At 39.9% G+C, this 15,771-nt stretch overlaps 1 protein-coding gene across 2 annotated transcripts in view; it reads left to right on the forward strand.

The window, feature by feature from the left end:
• The window catches only part of ARMH3 (armadillo like helical domain containing 3), a 142,836-nt gene that overhangs the window by 33,375 nt on the left and 93,690 nt on the right, over positions 1-15,771 (forward strand). For both annotated transcript variants that reach the window (XR_002136765.2, XM_019724983.2), the window contains exons 12-19: positions 243-289; positions 805-880; positions 2,634-2,727; positions 5,913-6,014; positions 11,042-11,100; positions 13,071-13,136; positions 13,999-14,068; positions 15,145-15,205. Coding sequence is in view for 1 of the 2 variants with exons in the window: in XM_019724983.2 (XP_019580542.1) it covers positions 243-289; positions 805-880; positions 2,634-2,727; positions 5,913-6,014; positions 11,042-11,100; positions 13,071-13,136; positions 13,999-14,068; positions 15,145-15,205 (575 nt within the window). In the remaining variant the exon portion in view is untranslated. The remainder of the gene's footprint in view (positions 1-242; positions 290-804; positions 881-2,633; positions 2,728-5,912; positions 6,015-11,041; positions 11,101-13,070; positions 13,137-13,998; positions 14,069-15,144; positions 15,206-15,771) is intronic.

Genomic DNA, 15,771 nt, shown 5'->3' on the forward strand with positions numbered 1-15,771 from the left:
TAGGATTGTTTTTAAGTCCCTTTCAGGAAAGACAATTTAGTGGACTTCTCATTTCATTTCTTACTTATGATTCTTTTAAGATCTTCAAAGTGGGCTGGTTTTGCTGGGTATGACTGGTGGGCTAGAGTTCCAAGTTCCTTTGGGCTGCAAGCCGCTTGTTTTTTCCCTGATTGCTTCCTAGGCAGAGCTGCTCTTGCATTTTTTTTCTGCTGTAAGTCTGCAGTTCCCCTTTTCTTCCACAGGTGGGCAGCATGTTCATAGCAGATGCCCATGAGAAAATCTCAGTACAGTAAGTGCCTGACATTCTTTGTGCAGTGACTTGTACTTTAGTTTGGGTTCTCTGACTGGCTAGGAGAATGTGAAACGTTACCTCCTGCTAATCATTTACAGATTCAAACTGTTTTGGTGATTTATCACATGTTTCTTGGGCTTTAAACAATAATGGACCCTTAGAAACCTCTACTTTGGTGCCGTGTATTGAGCCCCAAGAAGGTGAAAAACGGTACCCAGCTCTCTGTAATGAAATGAAAGTGGACTGGGTATCTGAGCCAGTTAAAGACTTAACTGGATTGGGGTGGAAAAGTGAGAGTGAAAATAGTGAATGAAGTAGATAAGAACCAAGGAATTAAAGTCCCTTTACTCCTTCCTCTTTGCCTGTATATCCTTTGCATAAGGAAAGGTAAGAAAGGGAGCGTTAGAAACTCAGAGGGATTGATGAAGAGCTGGGATGAAATCTTATCTTGATGGTCATGTTGTTTTAACTCCACTGTAAGAGCCTCTTCAGTTTGTTCTCTTTTTCTTTAGAACCAATGAGGCCATCCTTCTGGCACTTTATGAAGCTGTTCATTTAAATCGCAACTTCATCACAGTGTTAGCCCAGGTTGGTTATATTAAAAACTCCAATCCTTTTTCTCCCTGAAGTTCGTTCAGATTCACTCCATTGAAAAGCCCTTCTGGCTTTGCCTGTTAACGCCCTGCTTTGCATTGGTAAGTGGTTTGCAATAGTTATCTTTGCTTCATGCTGTCCTCAAATATGTATGTTTCCATCTGGTGCAGAAGTAAGTCTGATAACATGCAAAGTTAATGGTTTTGACCTGTTTGCTGGTTCTGTTAACCCAAATAAATTGAGATTACTTCATTTGGCTCACTGGAAATCCCTCCATATTATCTACCCACATGGATTTTTATATCAGGCTTTCTAAACCACTGTGGAATTACAACCATAGATAAAATAGGCCAAGTCACTTATCTTATTATCTCACTGATTTCCAGAGAACAAAAGTAAAAAATATCCTGTCCAACATCAGGTTAGCTGTTAACAGAAGAAATGGTCTACAAATACTGAAAGCAGAGACAATCAAGTGCTGGGTCATTTGCCTAAGGCAGGGGTGTCCAAACTTTTTTCAACGTTTTTTACCAAGGGCCGTATGCCGTAAAATACACAAACAGCCGGGCCACTCACTCGAGGTGAAGTACATATTGCCTCACATGGTTTATTTAAGTAAACTAAATATATTTGTGGAATTTGCTGCGGGCCAATTAAAAATGGATTGCTGGCCCCAGTTGGTCCGCGGGCCACAGTTTCCCTGGCCCAAGGGATAGCCTCAGTACTTTGTACAGAAGGGGACTAAAATCCACTGAGAACTCCAGAGCTGTCCATGAAAGCTGTCCTCAAAATTTGATAAAGTGTTTTTATTTTAAAGCAGACTATTTAAAATATGTATGAGGTTTCTTTTAAAGGAAAGTTTGCTTATGCTTTTTTCTCAAAGGGCAGATGTGTATGGGATCCTCTGATTGAGTTTAACAAAAAAAAATGCCATGCTTAAAACGCAGTGTGCTGGTTTGGACTCTGCCTAGGACACTTATCATTTTTCACGACTGATAACATAAGAGATTTTCTTTACCTTTCTGACTGTGTTCCTTGTCTGCTCTCTGAATTCTGTAACTGATATAAAGGAAGGTGAAAGGCTTGAGGAGAAGGGAGCAGCTGCCACTGGACTTATTTCTAAAAAGCTGATGTGGCAGGGATGGCTAAGGAAGGGCAGGGACAGAGGAGTCATCTGTTTCGGTCCCTAGTGGGGATCTCCCCCATGTCTTCACCTCCCCACCCCACACACTCTTGTTTGCTGTGAAACAGGAAGGCTGCCATCTGCATAGCTCTTTCTATAGTACTTGTTATCCCCTTGGCTCACCTGCATTTTTTATCAACAACGTATGTGGTCATACGTATTTGGTCAGAAGAGTCTATAGATGTATTTAGATGTGATGAGAGTAGTAGATTTTAGATGTGATGAGAGTAGTCCCTTCCTGGGTTCAGATAGGACTGCAAAGGCCCCCTCCCCCCATTTTTTGTAGAATAATCCTGTGTATTTGTTTACTCCAGTTTTTTGTTTGGTTCTGTAGAAATACTTATATAATGGGAACTTAGCTGTTTAAAAAAAACTAGCTCACAGAGCTTCTCATTGGAGTTTAGCAGGCATCAGCAGCAATCAGGTAGTCATGAGCACTAAATGTAGCAGCAGTCTCTCCTCAGTGAGCTTTCTGCGTGTGAGGCCAGGAATACAGAAGGGGCATGAAGCACAGGGTCCTCGGAACTGGATTTTCTATTTTCTTACCCTGGTGTTGTCTTGCAGAGTCATCCAGAAATGGGCCTGGTAACAACCCCTGTCAGTCCTGCTCCTACAGCCCCTGCCACACCACTTGGGACCACACCACCCTCCTCTGATGGTAAGCCCAGCACCTCTTCTGTTTTCTTGAGTAATAAATCATCGTTCAGGGTGAGTGAGCATAGCTGTGTTGAACAAGGAACACAGTTGTTTATTCTTTCACTGAAGAAATTGTCTGAAATACTGTCCTTCCGGACTCCTGAAGCTCCAAAAAAACCCAGTGCCTTTCTCTGTGCAAGAAGCTCCATGACTCCAGCCTGTCCGCCTCAGGCAATGGCTGTAGAATCATGGAGTGCTAGTCCTGAAAGGGACCTTAGAGGTCAGCGATGCCTGTCCTGCCAAACCCTCAGGGGGCTGGGGAGGCTCCGATGAGCTATTTTATGAATATCTCACGGAGATAAATGGGAAATAGTAATGTTGTCTCATGTTACCATTTGATAAATGAGAGAATTGAGGCCAGAGAAATAAGTACTTTGCCTAAGGTTAGTGAGAGTTGAGACTAAGAACCAAGACGGGGATCAGGGTGGGGACCATGTCTATTTTTTTTCCACTACTGTCTGCCTGGCATAGTGCCTGGCATGGTCATTGCTTAGTAAATATATGTTGAATAATGAATGAGAAAGTTACTCTGGGATTTACTCACTGTTCTGTGTCTGCTCGCCACTACCAGTTAGAAAATGACAAGTGTGAGTGTACTGTAATCAGGAGTTTGGTGGGTATTTAAGACTTCGTTCCCTGAAAAATAACAAAAAATATTTTTCCACTTTATAAATGTCATGACTGGAACTTAATAAAAAGGTAACAGAAAGGAAATTATGAATTTTGCCCAATAAACTTTGTGTCACCTGCATTGGTTCTAGTGTAAGCTGAGTGTGTTTGTGGACAACCTTAACCAAGAAATAATCTTCATTAATACTTGATGTTTTGCCTCAAATGTTGACCTCATTTAGGGTAACGACGTACAGGAAATCTGACTTTGATCCTTTCTTTGTACCTCCCTGTCTGTATGTGAAGTTACCTTCTTTGATCTGTTTTCTCTCCCTTCAATTTTCATGTCACACTTGTGGCAGCAGCATTTCAAAGTAGTACAAGCAGTATGGGTACAGATGCATGACAGGGAGGTGCCATTGATATTCAAATGTACGGTAGCCAATTGGATCTGTTTAAAATTGAAAGCCGAATTCCAAAATATTTTAATGAGAAGGAGCAGATAGTGAGGATTGCCGGCTTGTGTCTACTTATTCTGGTTACTGTGTAATCCAGTGGAAATACTGTTCTTTTTAAGGATGAAGCCTGCCTGGTTACCATGGATACCAATAGCCATAGATATACATATATACACACACACATATCTGAGTTCCATGTGGGGCTGTGCTTTGGATGCTTCAGAGAACTGCCCTTTAAACTGTTCATTGTGAACACTTCTACCCACACACTTGATTATGCAATGGCAGGATTTGTGCTTACCTACAACTAGTGAGCTTTTCTTTCTTCTAGTGGGAAGATAGAGTTAGCCCACTTTCAAATGACTGTCTCCCTTGACAAAGGCTGCTGGGAAGAATTATGAAGCCAAAGATCAAGGAATAACTTCCTTAGGCAGGAGATTTTAATTGTGAGGGATTTTATTATCTCCTATTTTGTTCTTTCGCCTCTCTCCTAACTCATTTGCTTTCTGTAGGGGTCCTAAATATCATAACCTTGTTTTCAGGTTCTGGTTTTTAATTATAGTGGTGTTCAGCAGCTCAGTTATATTTAAAGGTATGTCACTGGAGCCATTATTTTTAAAAGCTAGCAGTTTAGCTGTAACATTTGTTCTCAGCTCAGACTTGACATTTGACAACTCAGCCTTGGCATGAGAGGACTTTCTGGTAAACTAAAAATATATATACTTCTATATTCCTTCATATTATATAAGACAGTTTTCTAGTTACTGTTGCACATGAGTGGGGAAAAAAGTCCCACTTACCAGTTAGATGCCTCTCTGTATTGGATAAAGGAGTGATTATGGGCTCTGAGTTTCAAAATATGATGTAGTTTGAAATGACAGTCTCAGGCCATTTACCTATAACATGAATTAAGACCTGTTAGTATTTCAGCATAAAAATGTATTTATCTTTTGTTAGTTCTTGAGGATGAAACTGTGTGAAAACAGCCAAGGAAGGGTTGGGCATGCTAATTTCTTCTCACAAGGCTTTTTGCTGTGCTTGCTGTGTATTATAGATCCATAACATGCAAATGTTTTCCATTGTTAATAAATGTTCTCTAAGTACATTGTAGTAACTCCAGAGGGATCCATTATGGTATGAATACATATTATGAATAATATCCCAAACTCAGCTGAGTCTTTATGGGTTGGAATACAGCATAAAGCTGTAGATTCTTTAGCTTATCTGGGCCACGATGAGCCTCTTTTTGCTTATATATTGTGTCTTAGACAGTGCAAAAGCACTTAACAAGATAGGTATAAGTCTAATTTAGTCTTAGAAACTTGGGAACTCTCCATAAGAGATTTCTGTATGGGTTAGCCCTGGTCTGGTCTCTCAAGTGTTCACTGGGTCTGTGGCTCAGAGAGCGGGGGCCGTGGTGGGGTAGTTTCTCTCGGACACAGGGAGCAGCTGGGTGTATCAACCTCAGTTCCCAGGATGTCCTAATCAATAATGTCCACCTATTTTCAGTCTGGTATTCCTCTTTAGGTTTCCTTTCACGGAGGGTAAGGGATTAAGGAGTAGAATTTAAATGTAGTTCTGCCTTAACTTTTTTCCCCTTCCTGGATTGTTTCCAGGCTAAAGTCTTATTCTCAAAATTGAGCAAGATTTCTCCTTATTAGGAATGAATTGTCATTTATTTTAAGCAGGAGACTCATCAAAGCAAGGCTCATTTATATTCAGTACAGATCTTTGCTGTAGGTACAAATCAAAGTGCCTTTAAGAAGGGCCCTGAACCCTTGTAGGTTACTTGGAGCTAGAAGTAGAATCAAAATACCCTTTTTAGGATGTTGGGGGAAAAAGCTCTGTTCCTGGTGACTGGTCCTCCTAGATATGAGAGAAGGGCATTAGGCTTAATCTTGGGAATAGGAAGAGCTCTAGAGGCCTCGGAAGACTAGGTAAAGGTTTTATGATAAGCACTTGGTCCTCCCTCTGTTGTAGGTAAAGCTTCTTTAGTGATTTTCTTGCCTGCTCGCAAATTGGCTCTGTCATAGAAGTGTTAGTTAGTATAGGCTAATTGCATTTTATTGTTCTGTTGCAGTTATAAGTTCTGTGGAACTCCCATTGGATGCTGATGTACAGACCAGTAATCTACTGATAACCTTCTTAAAGTATAGCTCGATTGTTATGCAGGACACAAAAGGTAAGGCATGCTACTTTGGGGGTTCAGGAAGCAAGAGGTGTAGCAGGTAGCTGCTGAGCTAGAATCAAGAAGTGACATTAATACTTTGAAGCTCTGACAAGATGAACCATTGGGGCCTCCTGTGCAAGGTGATGGTCCTGATTACTGGAAAACAGTGATTCCTTGTTGCCAGATGGCAGTTAGGTGGTGTTGGGAAAACCTGGAGCTGGAGGGGGAGTGCTCTGAAATAGAACAGGATGAAAAATGGTCTCTACAGAAACGAGCAAGTCGTCTTAGCAGATTTTGGTAAGTAGCTCCAAACTCTTTTGTGTGGGAAGTAGGGGGAGTAGCACGCTTTAGGGAATTCCCTTTTGAGGACAAGAACTGAAAGCATCGGCTTGTGGTGAGACTTAGAGGACTGTTGTATGGAGTACAGTGGAAAAGGTGAGATTCAGGGGACTGTTCCTTAACACTTAAAATATAAAACAGAGGTGTCAGTAACACCCCAGAAATGCAGAGTCGAAGGTGGGAGAAACAGCGGTGTTGGAAAAGTTTGAATTTATACGTCTGGTTACCTGCTCTTCCTGTTTATGATTTTTCTGTGATCTTTTAGTTAATTGGTGATAGGGTAGTAAAATACTTGGGCTGAGAGTGAGAAGGAATTGGAAAGAAATCCAGCAAATTTTGTTCAGTATATCTCTGTGTATCTGTTTTGGTTTTTTAACTCAATTTTTTCTTTATATTGGATTTATGAGTGTTCACAATATTTATTTATTTCTATAGCTTTTTTATTGTGGTAAAATATACATAACATATAACTTACCGTTTTAACCATTTTTAAGTGTACAGTTCAGTAGCATTAAGTACATTTATATTGTTGTGCAACCATTACCACCCTCTCCTGAACTCTTTTTCATCTTGCAAAACTGAAACTCTGTCCTCATTAGATACTAACTTCCCATTTTCCACATGCCCCCTCCCTTCAGCCCTTGGCACCCACTATTCTTTCTGTCTCTATGAATTTGACTACTCTAGGGACCTCATATAAGTGGACTATATCCCAGTTTTAAGATTCTCTGGAAATAAACCTGTTTAGGTAGCATTTTTCCTCCAATTTTTTAAAGTGAAAAAATTCCAATATACAGAGAAGTTGAAAGGATTATACAGTGATCACTCATATACCCATGAACATTTTGCCAGATTCGGTTTGTCTTTAAATTTCTTTGTGTGTGAGTGTTATTTTGGCTGAATCATTTTAAAGTAAGTTGCAGACATCGTCCTACTTCACACCTTAAGTACTTTGGCACGTATCTCAAAATTAAAGACATTTTCTGAGATAGCCATTATTATAGCTAAGAAAATCAACAATCATTCTCTAATATCATGGAATATTCAGTCCATATTTAATTTTTCCCAGTTGTCCAAAAAATGTTTTTCATAACTGATAGTTTGGTGTGTTTTTTTTAATTACACCTAGCATTTTAATTAACATTTTATTTGGTACCTATAGGTTGATCCAGTGTGCTTCTCCCATTTAGCAGAATTTTTTTTTATCGTAATTACCAAAGTAATTGGAATAGTATTTGTTAAAAAATTAAAGCATTCTAGCAATGGTTAACTTACAAAGCGAAATTCCTTTGGAATTAAGCTCTTTAGAGTTAATCATTCTTAACAATTTGGGGTATATTCTTTCTTTATAAGCCTTCCTTATAAGAATCTTTAAATCCTATTTTAGGAACCAACTGTTCTCTACTCAGTAATTGAAGTTTGGGTCCATGGATAATCTTCAGATTCCCAGATAACAAAAAAAACAGTTTCATTACAGAAGAAAAATTGCTAAAATACTATTGCCTTTGCCACTGTACTTTCCATGAGGAGAGACTAATGTTTTTATGAGGTGGTTTAAGATTCCCTCAGGCAAAAAGTATACTTTAGAAGGCTCTGATTTGCCAAGTGGGCTGGGCAGGTTTCTGGTATGAGGGTTTTCAGGAATCCCAGAATGGAGCTAAAAGGCTGCATAAGAGAGTAAGACCAGGATTTAGGGGCTTTTGGAGTGAGAAGGAAACATTGGTAGACAGAGATAGAGAGCTAAAAGATAAATATGGGAAATGAAGAATTGTCAGAGTTAAAAGGAGCCTGGGTAGGCAGAATCTAAATCCTGTTATACTCAGAAATACTGCATTAGCTCTTGGAGAATCCCGCTTTACGAGCTTAGGCTTTTTTCTTTTGTTAGGCCTTGTGAATTTGCTCGTTCAAGAGAGAGATACTACCGTGTTTCCCTGAATATAAGACCTAGCCGGACCATCAGCTCTAATGCATCTTTTGGAGCAAAAATTAATATAATTTATTAATTATACTATATTTTAGTATAATTTTACTGTAAGACTGGGTCTTATATAAGACCGGGTCTTTTTTTTCTCCCCCTTCTTTCACTGGCCCAAGACTGGGTATAATATAATGTAATGTGATGTGATGTAACAAAATATACTATAATATATAACATAATATAATATACTGGGTCTTATATTACATTTTGCTCCAAAAGGTGCATTAGAGCTGATTGTCCTGCTGGGTTTTGTTTTCAGGGAAACACGGTAGTAGTCCATGTTATGAACTCCTAACACAGCAGTTCATTGGGAGCTGCAGAGATGGTGAACCTCTGAGACTTGGCAAGTGAGATAAGGCAGGGAAGGATAACAAGACTCTGTGTATTAGTGTTTCCATTGTTTGTCCCTATGGAAAGGGGTAGTAACCCTTTCCTTTCTCTCAACGTATTGCAGCAACCACAGAAGAGAGAAACTGTGTAGATGTGACCATAAAAATGATCTTTTAGCTTTGTTTGATAGAACACAGTGAATTGAGACCCTTGGAACTCATTTCTGGTTTAATGATTCTATAAACCTCTTTGTCCTGGTCATTTTGCCATCCATAGAATGGAAGGTAAAATTGAGGGCAGATTAATTGCATGTGGGTTGCCTCAGGCTGTCTCTCTAAGTACAAGCTGGGTTAGGTCTTTGCCAACAGGCAGCCTAAATATGACAGGGGGCAAGGTTAGGTATACTGAAGTGTTAATTTCAAAAATGGCTCCTGTGTGGATGCACTGGCCTGGCTTTCTTCCTGTCTCTTAAGCCCTTGACCTTCTGCATGCCCTGGCTAACAGGAGCTCGTATGTTTTGAGGAGCAATAGAAGCCACTTTTTCTGGCTTTGCTCCCCGCTTCCCCAAGATATTATCTCTTTCTTCTTTATTATCTATCATTTGATATCTATAAAATATACTTTTAATACATATGACTGTTGTTATAAAGTTTATAATAACAGCTTAAGTTGTAAAGTATTATAGAAAAATGAACATATGTGAACCTACCACCCAACTTGAGGAATTATTAACGCTGTTGAAGCTACCTGTGGGTCCCCTCCCGGCGCTCCTCTCCTCTCAATCTCTAGAATTTTGTGTTTATCATTCCCTTGACTTGGCTCTGTTTTCAAAGCCGTTTTTCCTGAGATTCTTCTGACATGAGTGTTGTAACCTTAAAGGGGTATCTGCTCAACCTTTAAAGTAGGTATTAGGCAAAAAATGTTTTAAAATATATGTATATCTCTACAAGACTTCATGTTGATTCAGCAAAATCTTAACTGTTGTGATATCCGGTGGTATGATTAAACCTGGCTTTTATGGTCCTTTTCTGAATTAAAAAATGTTTATAAGGAAATATGCCTTATTTTTGCATTCAGAAACATTTTTTTTTTTAAGTGGAGAGAGAGCTGCAGGCTGTTCTGTGGGAGTTGCTCATCGCTTCTGGGGGAAGGGCAGAGAGTGCCGAGAAACTGTGACCAGAGAAACTGTGACCAGAGAAACTGTGACCAGAGGTCCATGTAGAAGAGTCTCCTGAATCTAGATTTGCATAGGCAGGGGCACTTCTCTTCTGGCTGCCTAGGGGCTCTAGTTAAGCTGTGGGGAATGTCAGCTAGGGAGTACCATCATCACTCTTTTCACACTGCCTATCTCTGAGGAGAGGTAAATGTATTTCTGGACTATAACCCCCATGATGCTTTCTAATTGTCTGGTTTTAGATGATAGACTCCATCTTTGAGGAAGTAGCAGGTTAATGTCAGGGTGAGAACTATTAGCTCACTTCTGCAGCACTGTCTCTAGAATGGACTTCAATCTGGGTCCTGTCAAAGCTAATTTGAAACATCATAAGCCATTCGTCTGTTTTAGATAAGCTGGTATGACTCTCTTCTTACCTCCATTTCACCCTCTCACCCACAAAGATCCTGGGAAGTAAATAAGCTTTGATGGTTGTGATAATTGGTGGTGATGGAGTAGCTAGCTCTTTCTTAGTCATTTGTGTGGGCTTAGAGCCCTGCTATCCAGGTTGCCACGTTCTTTTTCAGTAATAGAATGTGAGTTCTGGGAGACAAAGGACCTTTGCTTATTTCAGTGCTGTATCTCTAGTGCACAGTGTGGTACCTGCTACATAGTCCTAAGTAAGTATTTTAGAGTGAATAACTTTGTCAGGAAGAAAAATGATCAAGACGTCACAGCTTTCTTTTTCATAAATAATATACACAGTGCAAGGAGAAGCGTGGGCTGGACCCTGGTCTCTAGTTAACTTCTTTCTGATTCCACTGCCAATTTGCTATGAATAGTTATAAAACCTCTAGATTTTGTGGTAGGTGGGCATAGATGGTAGTGCTTATAGCTGGTGGGTGGGGAGTGGTTGGAAAGGGAATGGACCTGACTGTTCAGAAGCAAAGGGCATGGCTCTGATTTGGGCCATGACAGTAGAACCATTACAATAATTAGATGGCTCTTAAGAAGGTGGTTAGCTGTCCATTGGGGTACCAGAATATTTTAGAAAAAAAATCTTCTGAGGAATTGTTTTACTTAAGAGAAAAATCAGGAATTACTCTAGTAAAACCTCAATTTTCATTCATGAATTTGATGGGGAAAGTGTGAATATTCTTTTTGATGCTACACATCTTTATTATCTATAGTAATGTGGTCTGGATGATTTAGAGAGAAGGGTTTACTTTTATTTTACAGATGAGCACCGGCTTCACAGTGGCAAACTCTGTCTGATCATCCTCACGTGTATTGCAGAGGTAGGTCTCACCAGTCTTCTTTTATTAGCTCATTTTTTACAAAGTGCTATCTTTTTCTGCCCTTCTTGCCCAGTTCCTGACTTTTAGGGTTCTAAAGCGTTGGAGAGAAAAATTGCCCTCTTTGTATTGTCTGTCTACTGCTAGAATGTAAGCTTTGAGAGCAGGTATTTTGTCTCCTTCACCAGTCTATTCTCAGTATCTGGCACATAGTAGAACCTAAATTAGTATTTACTTCATGAATTAATAATGAATTATGATATGATAACTGCTATAGTTGAGAACTGGAATATTCCAGCTCTTAATAGTTTTAAACAAGAGACTTAAGCGTCTATAGAAAAAGTAATCTTGTCCCTTTGAAGCTGCTCATGTTGGGTCTTTTTCCGTTGAGACAAATGAAAAAAGGAGCTCAGGTTTCCTGTAGGGGGCGGTAGAGAGAAAAGCCAGAGAGGGGTAGAAGGTGAGTGAAGTGGGGCTGATTGCAGTTTGCTGAGGAACAAGAGCCCCAGGGGAAAAAAGAAGAGATTCTTCGGCTTTGCAAGGAGGTATAATACTTTTGTTGGATTAATTAGGCCTCGTCTCACCCGGGATCTTGGTCTGGCAGAACGTGAGTCAATTTAGAGCTCAATTTGTAGCTTCAACCTCCCTCTTTATTAGTCCTTATTCTGATCTTTTTTCTCTTAAGAAAACAGGAAAGGTGGTCCACGTGGAGCAGTGATCTTTCTCAGTCTTTCCCTTTATGTTCTCTGTGAAAAAAAAAATGACCTACATTTCACCACGTTAGGGGTAGCTGGTTATGGAAGAGCTGCTTATTATAATAGCAGTGGGCCTAGAGTAATTGCTTTTCAAAAATCTTTCTAAGAAAATCTTTAAAGGAGTTGTTTTTCACAAATTGTAGCAGTTCTTAGTAATTGGAGTCTGTAGGCATGTCAGATCTTCAGCAAAGGTGTTGGGAAAGGGCCAAGGGATGTTTTATTACTGATCCATGGTGAGAGGTTTTTGATTTTCCATCAGTCTTCAGCAAAGCCAGAGATTGGGTGGCGGGGTGGGTGGGGGGTTCTTGCCTACTTCCGTGCTGCCTGTGTAGCAGTTTTCTTCTGCCGTGCCAAGCCCACTCCTGGTGGAGCACAGACTTTTCTTCTGAATCGGAGATCTCTGTGGAGCCTGCACATATATCCTGCAGCTGCTATGAAAATCTTCAAGCTGTCACAAAGAGAGCAGGCCCCTTGGGCAGATGGGAAGGAGGAGAGAATAGGAAAACATATTCCTCTCCGCATTTGCCTCAAGTCCCTGTGCTGTAATTTTTTGGTTTGTAATTTGCTTAAAGATTATTGACCAGTTAGAGACGCACTGGGAATTACTCCCAAGTAAAATCTCCAAGTAAAATCTCATGGCTTAAGTAGGTTTTGACACAGGCTCATCCCATTAGTTCTCCAACTGGTCCTTGAAAGTAGTTCTTTTTAAAAAAAATTTTTTTAAAATTGGGGAATATTGGGGAACAGTGTTTCTCCAGGGCCCCTCAGCTCCAAGTCGTTGTCCTTCAATGTAGTTGTGGAGGGTATAGCTCAGATCCAAGTCCAGTCGTGGTTTTCAATCTTAGTTGCAGGGGGGATAGCCCACCATCCCATGCGGAATTGAGCCGGCAACCTTGTTGTTAAGAGCTTGTCCTCTAACCAATGGAGCCATCTGGCTGCCCCCCCCCCCCTCCTTTTAACGTGTATTTTTCCCCTGGACCCATGAGCTCCAAGTCAAGTAGTTGTTTCAATCTAGTTGTGGAGGGTGCAGCTCACAGTGGCCCATGTGGGGATCGAACTGGCAACCTTGTTGTTAAGAGTACTGGCTCTAACCATCTGAGCTAACTGGCTGCCCCAAAAGTAGTTCTTAAAGTCCAAGGATTTGTAGCAAGTTTGATTATAAACTGAGTTAAGTATAGCTCTTTCCTTACTTTTTCTCTGTATTTTTATTTTTCTTAGGATCAGTATGCAAATGCATTTTTGCATGACGACAACATGAATTTTCGAGTAAACTTGCATAGAATGGTAGGTGTGACTTTGGCTTCTTGATTTTCCTTAGAAAATTTTTTGTATGTTGGCAGGATTGGGGAGGATGAAATTATCTTACTTAGAACAAATGTGGGTGGATTATTGTGATAAAGGGCTCTTGTTTGACTGCTGTTCAACAGACCCATGCCTGTTGTTGGGATTTTTGTGTGTGTCATGGAGCTGTTTCTTACTCAAGAGAGGATGGAAAGATCCACAACCGTATACCTATAGCAGTAGTATTAGAATGTGTCAATAATATAGATTTCAGCAAGTAGATGGCCTAAGATTTTTATTTTAAAAAATGTAGTGTGATCTTTGATTAGTTAAGACTAGATACTGCTTTGATTTATTCATCTGAATAGTGGGGGAAATAGAATGTGAAGGATCAGGGAATTTCCTGAAACTTGAACCTATGTTCAAAAATATCACATCGAGATTTATATTTGAAACTTACTTTTGTTTTTTGCAACTGCCGCTGTTGCTGTCTTTATACAGTTACCTTCTTCTTTTCTTTTTCTTAATCATTATTTTATCAAAGAAAAATACCAGTATATCTCTTTTGTTGTAATGTCACTTATATAGATAAAATCAAAGTAAAAACAACACCTTTCCCATTGTATAGTATGTTCCCACACCCTTTAGAACTGTTGTCTTGTGGAATTGTGTTTTTGTCACAGACTTGCATTAGTAACTGAGAAGGATTTACAAGTCCTCCCTGCCCCACCCCTCCCCTCCCCCACCACTAGAAAAAGAGAAAGGTAGCATCTCTGTAGTCATGATTTTATTTGCATGAAAAACATGGTGACGAACCATTGGATGTCAATTCATGTGCCTGTTAATTTCATTTGTGTGTGTGAAGCCTATGCGACACAGGAAGAAGGCAGCAGACAAGAACCTTCCCTGCCGTCCTTTAGTATGTGCAGTACTGGGTGAGTATCATCAAAATTGTCATTTTTCTGAGCCAGTGACAGGTTTTCATAGTTAAGATGAAGACTAGATCCTGGCTGATGTACTTCTTCCTCAGAGAAGTTGTTACTAGTTATGTTTCTTTCCTGGCCTAAGAAACCATGTTTTTTGTTGAGTGTGGTAAAGCAGCTCCAGTGAATAGAATGGTCAATTTAAAGGGTGCTCTTGTTCACAGTAAAAGATCTTTCTAAGGAGAAAAAATGGCTAAGTCTAAGCATGATAGATGATTTACATTTGTAAGCTATCTTACTCCTGATCAAGATTTCAAATTCTTTCCTCCCTTTCTTGGTCCAAATTGATGTGTCAGCTGGCCAGGAGGCTTGAAGGTCAAGGTTCAAACATGCAAAACTTCCTCTGAGTAAATTAAGCTGAGATGAGGCTGACAGAGCTGACAGGTAGGGGGCTGTATCTTAGGTAATTTTGTCAGAATGCTGCATCGTCCTCAGGGGAATGATCTGAACTCTTAATACCATTTCACTTGGATATTCAGCCCTAGTTTCTAAATCTACTTGATTTTAGAAACAGTAATTAAGACTATATAATAAACTTCTATTGACCCAAAGCCCACAGACCATTTCAGTCAATATCTGTCAAACTGAGTGTGATAGTGAGATGAGATAGACCGACATGGCTTTAGAGCTGAGTCTCTGGTTACATGGATATGATCCATAATTTCTTCTCTGTTTGCCTCATCACTTGGTTCTCAGAATAATGATTTCCCTCTGGCATTTTGCATTAGTGCCATGGTATGAAGTATCTATAGTGAAATCTCTGTTGTATATGAATTTATTGGCAGGTCAAGGTATTCTTCTGCAAGTAGGAGAGTGAACTCGTTTTCTTTTACTTTACAACTGGCAGGTGGTGAAAAGTGTTGCAAAAAGTGCCTTATATAAAATAAATTTCAGCACATATGAATAAAGATATGGTTAGTGGCTGGCACTCAGCTCGAATGCAAGGTGTACTCAGAAGTTTTTCCAACTTAAAGGCAAGTAATGAATTTTATTCTGATTGATTCAATTTTTCTTCTTTCCCCATTCAGACCTGATGGTAGAATTTATTGTAACGCACATGATGAAGGAGTTTCCTATGGATCTCTATGTGTAAGTACCATGGTTCATTTTATGTGTGCAAATCTGTTTTATAAAATCGAGTGATAGGAAATTTATAGTCAAAATTTCTATGTATATTTCACTTCAGGAAAAACACATTTGTTTGTGGAGAAGTGTCAGGGAGCAAGCATTTTGTGGTCTGGATTTTATACATCTTTCCAGAAGGGGGAAGAAGTACAAACCAAATCACAATTTGGATTCCGCACATACCTTCATTATTACTTGTAGGCCCCTTGCATGAGGAGTAGGGCTGATGCATTTAAGCAGTGATCATGGGTGGCGGTTTTCATCCAAAGGTAGGGAATACCGGCAGACCACTAAGTCATCCCTGGGCTTTGACATTAAAGTAGTCAGCAGTAGTTAGAAGGGAGGGAAAGGCCAGAGAGAGAGAGCTTCTTTGCCTACATTGTCCTAGCAGCCTAGTCGGAACTCTGCCTACTAGGCAGACTATGCATACAGCGACGTGGCTGGGAGATTCCTGCCTCCTGAGGAGATCTGAGTGTCACACAATTCTTTATAACCAGTACAACTAGAGGCAACTGAAAATCATCATATTT

Source organism: Rhinolophus sinicus, linkage group LG07 (assembly GCF_036562045.2).
Source record: "Rhinolophus sinicus isolate RSC01 linkage group LG07, ASM3656204v1, whole genome shotgun sequence".
NCBI classification, from domain to species: Eukaryota; Metazoa; Chordata; class Mammalia; order Chiroptera; family Rhinolophidae; genus Rhinolophus; species Rhinolophus sinicus.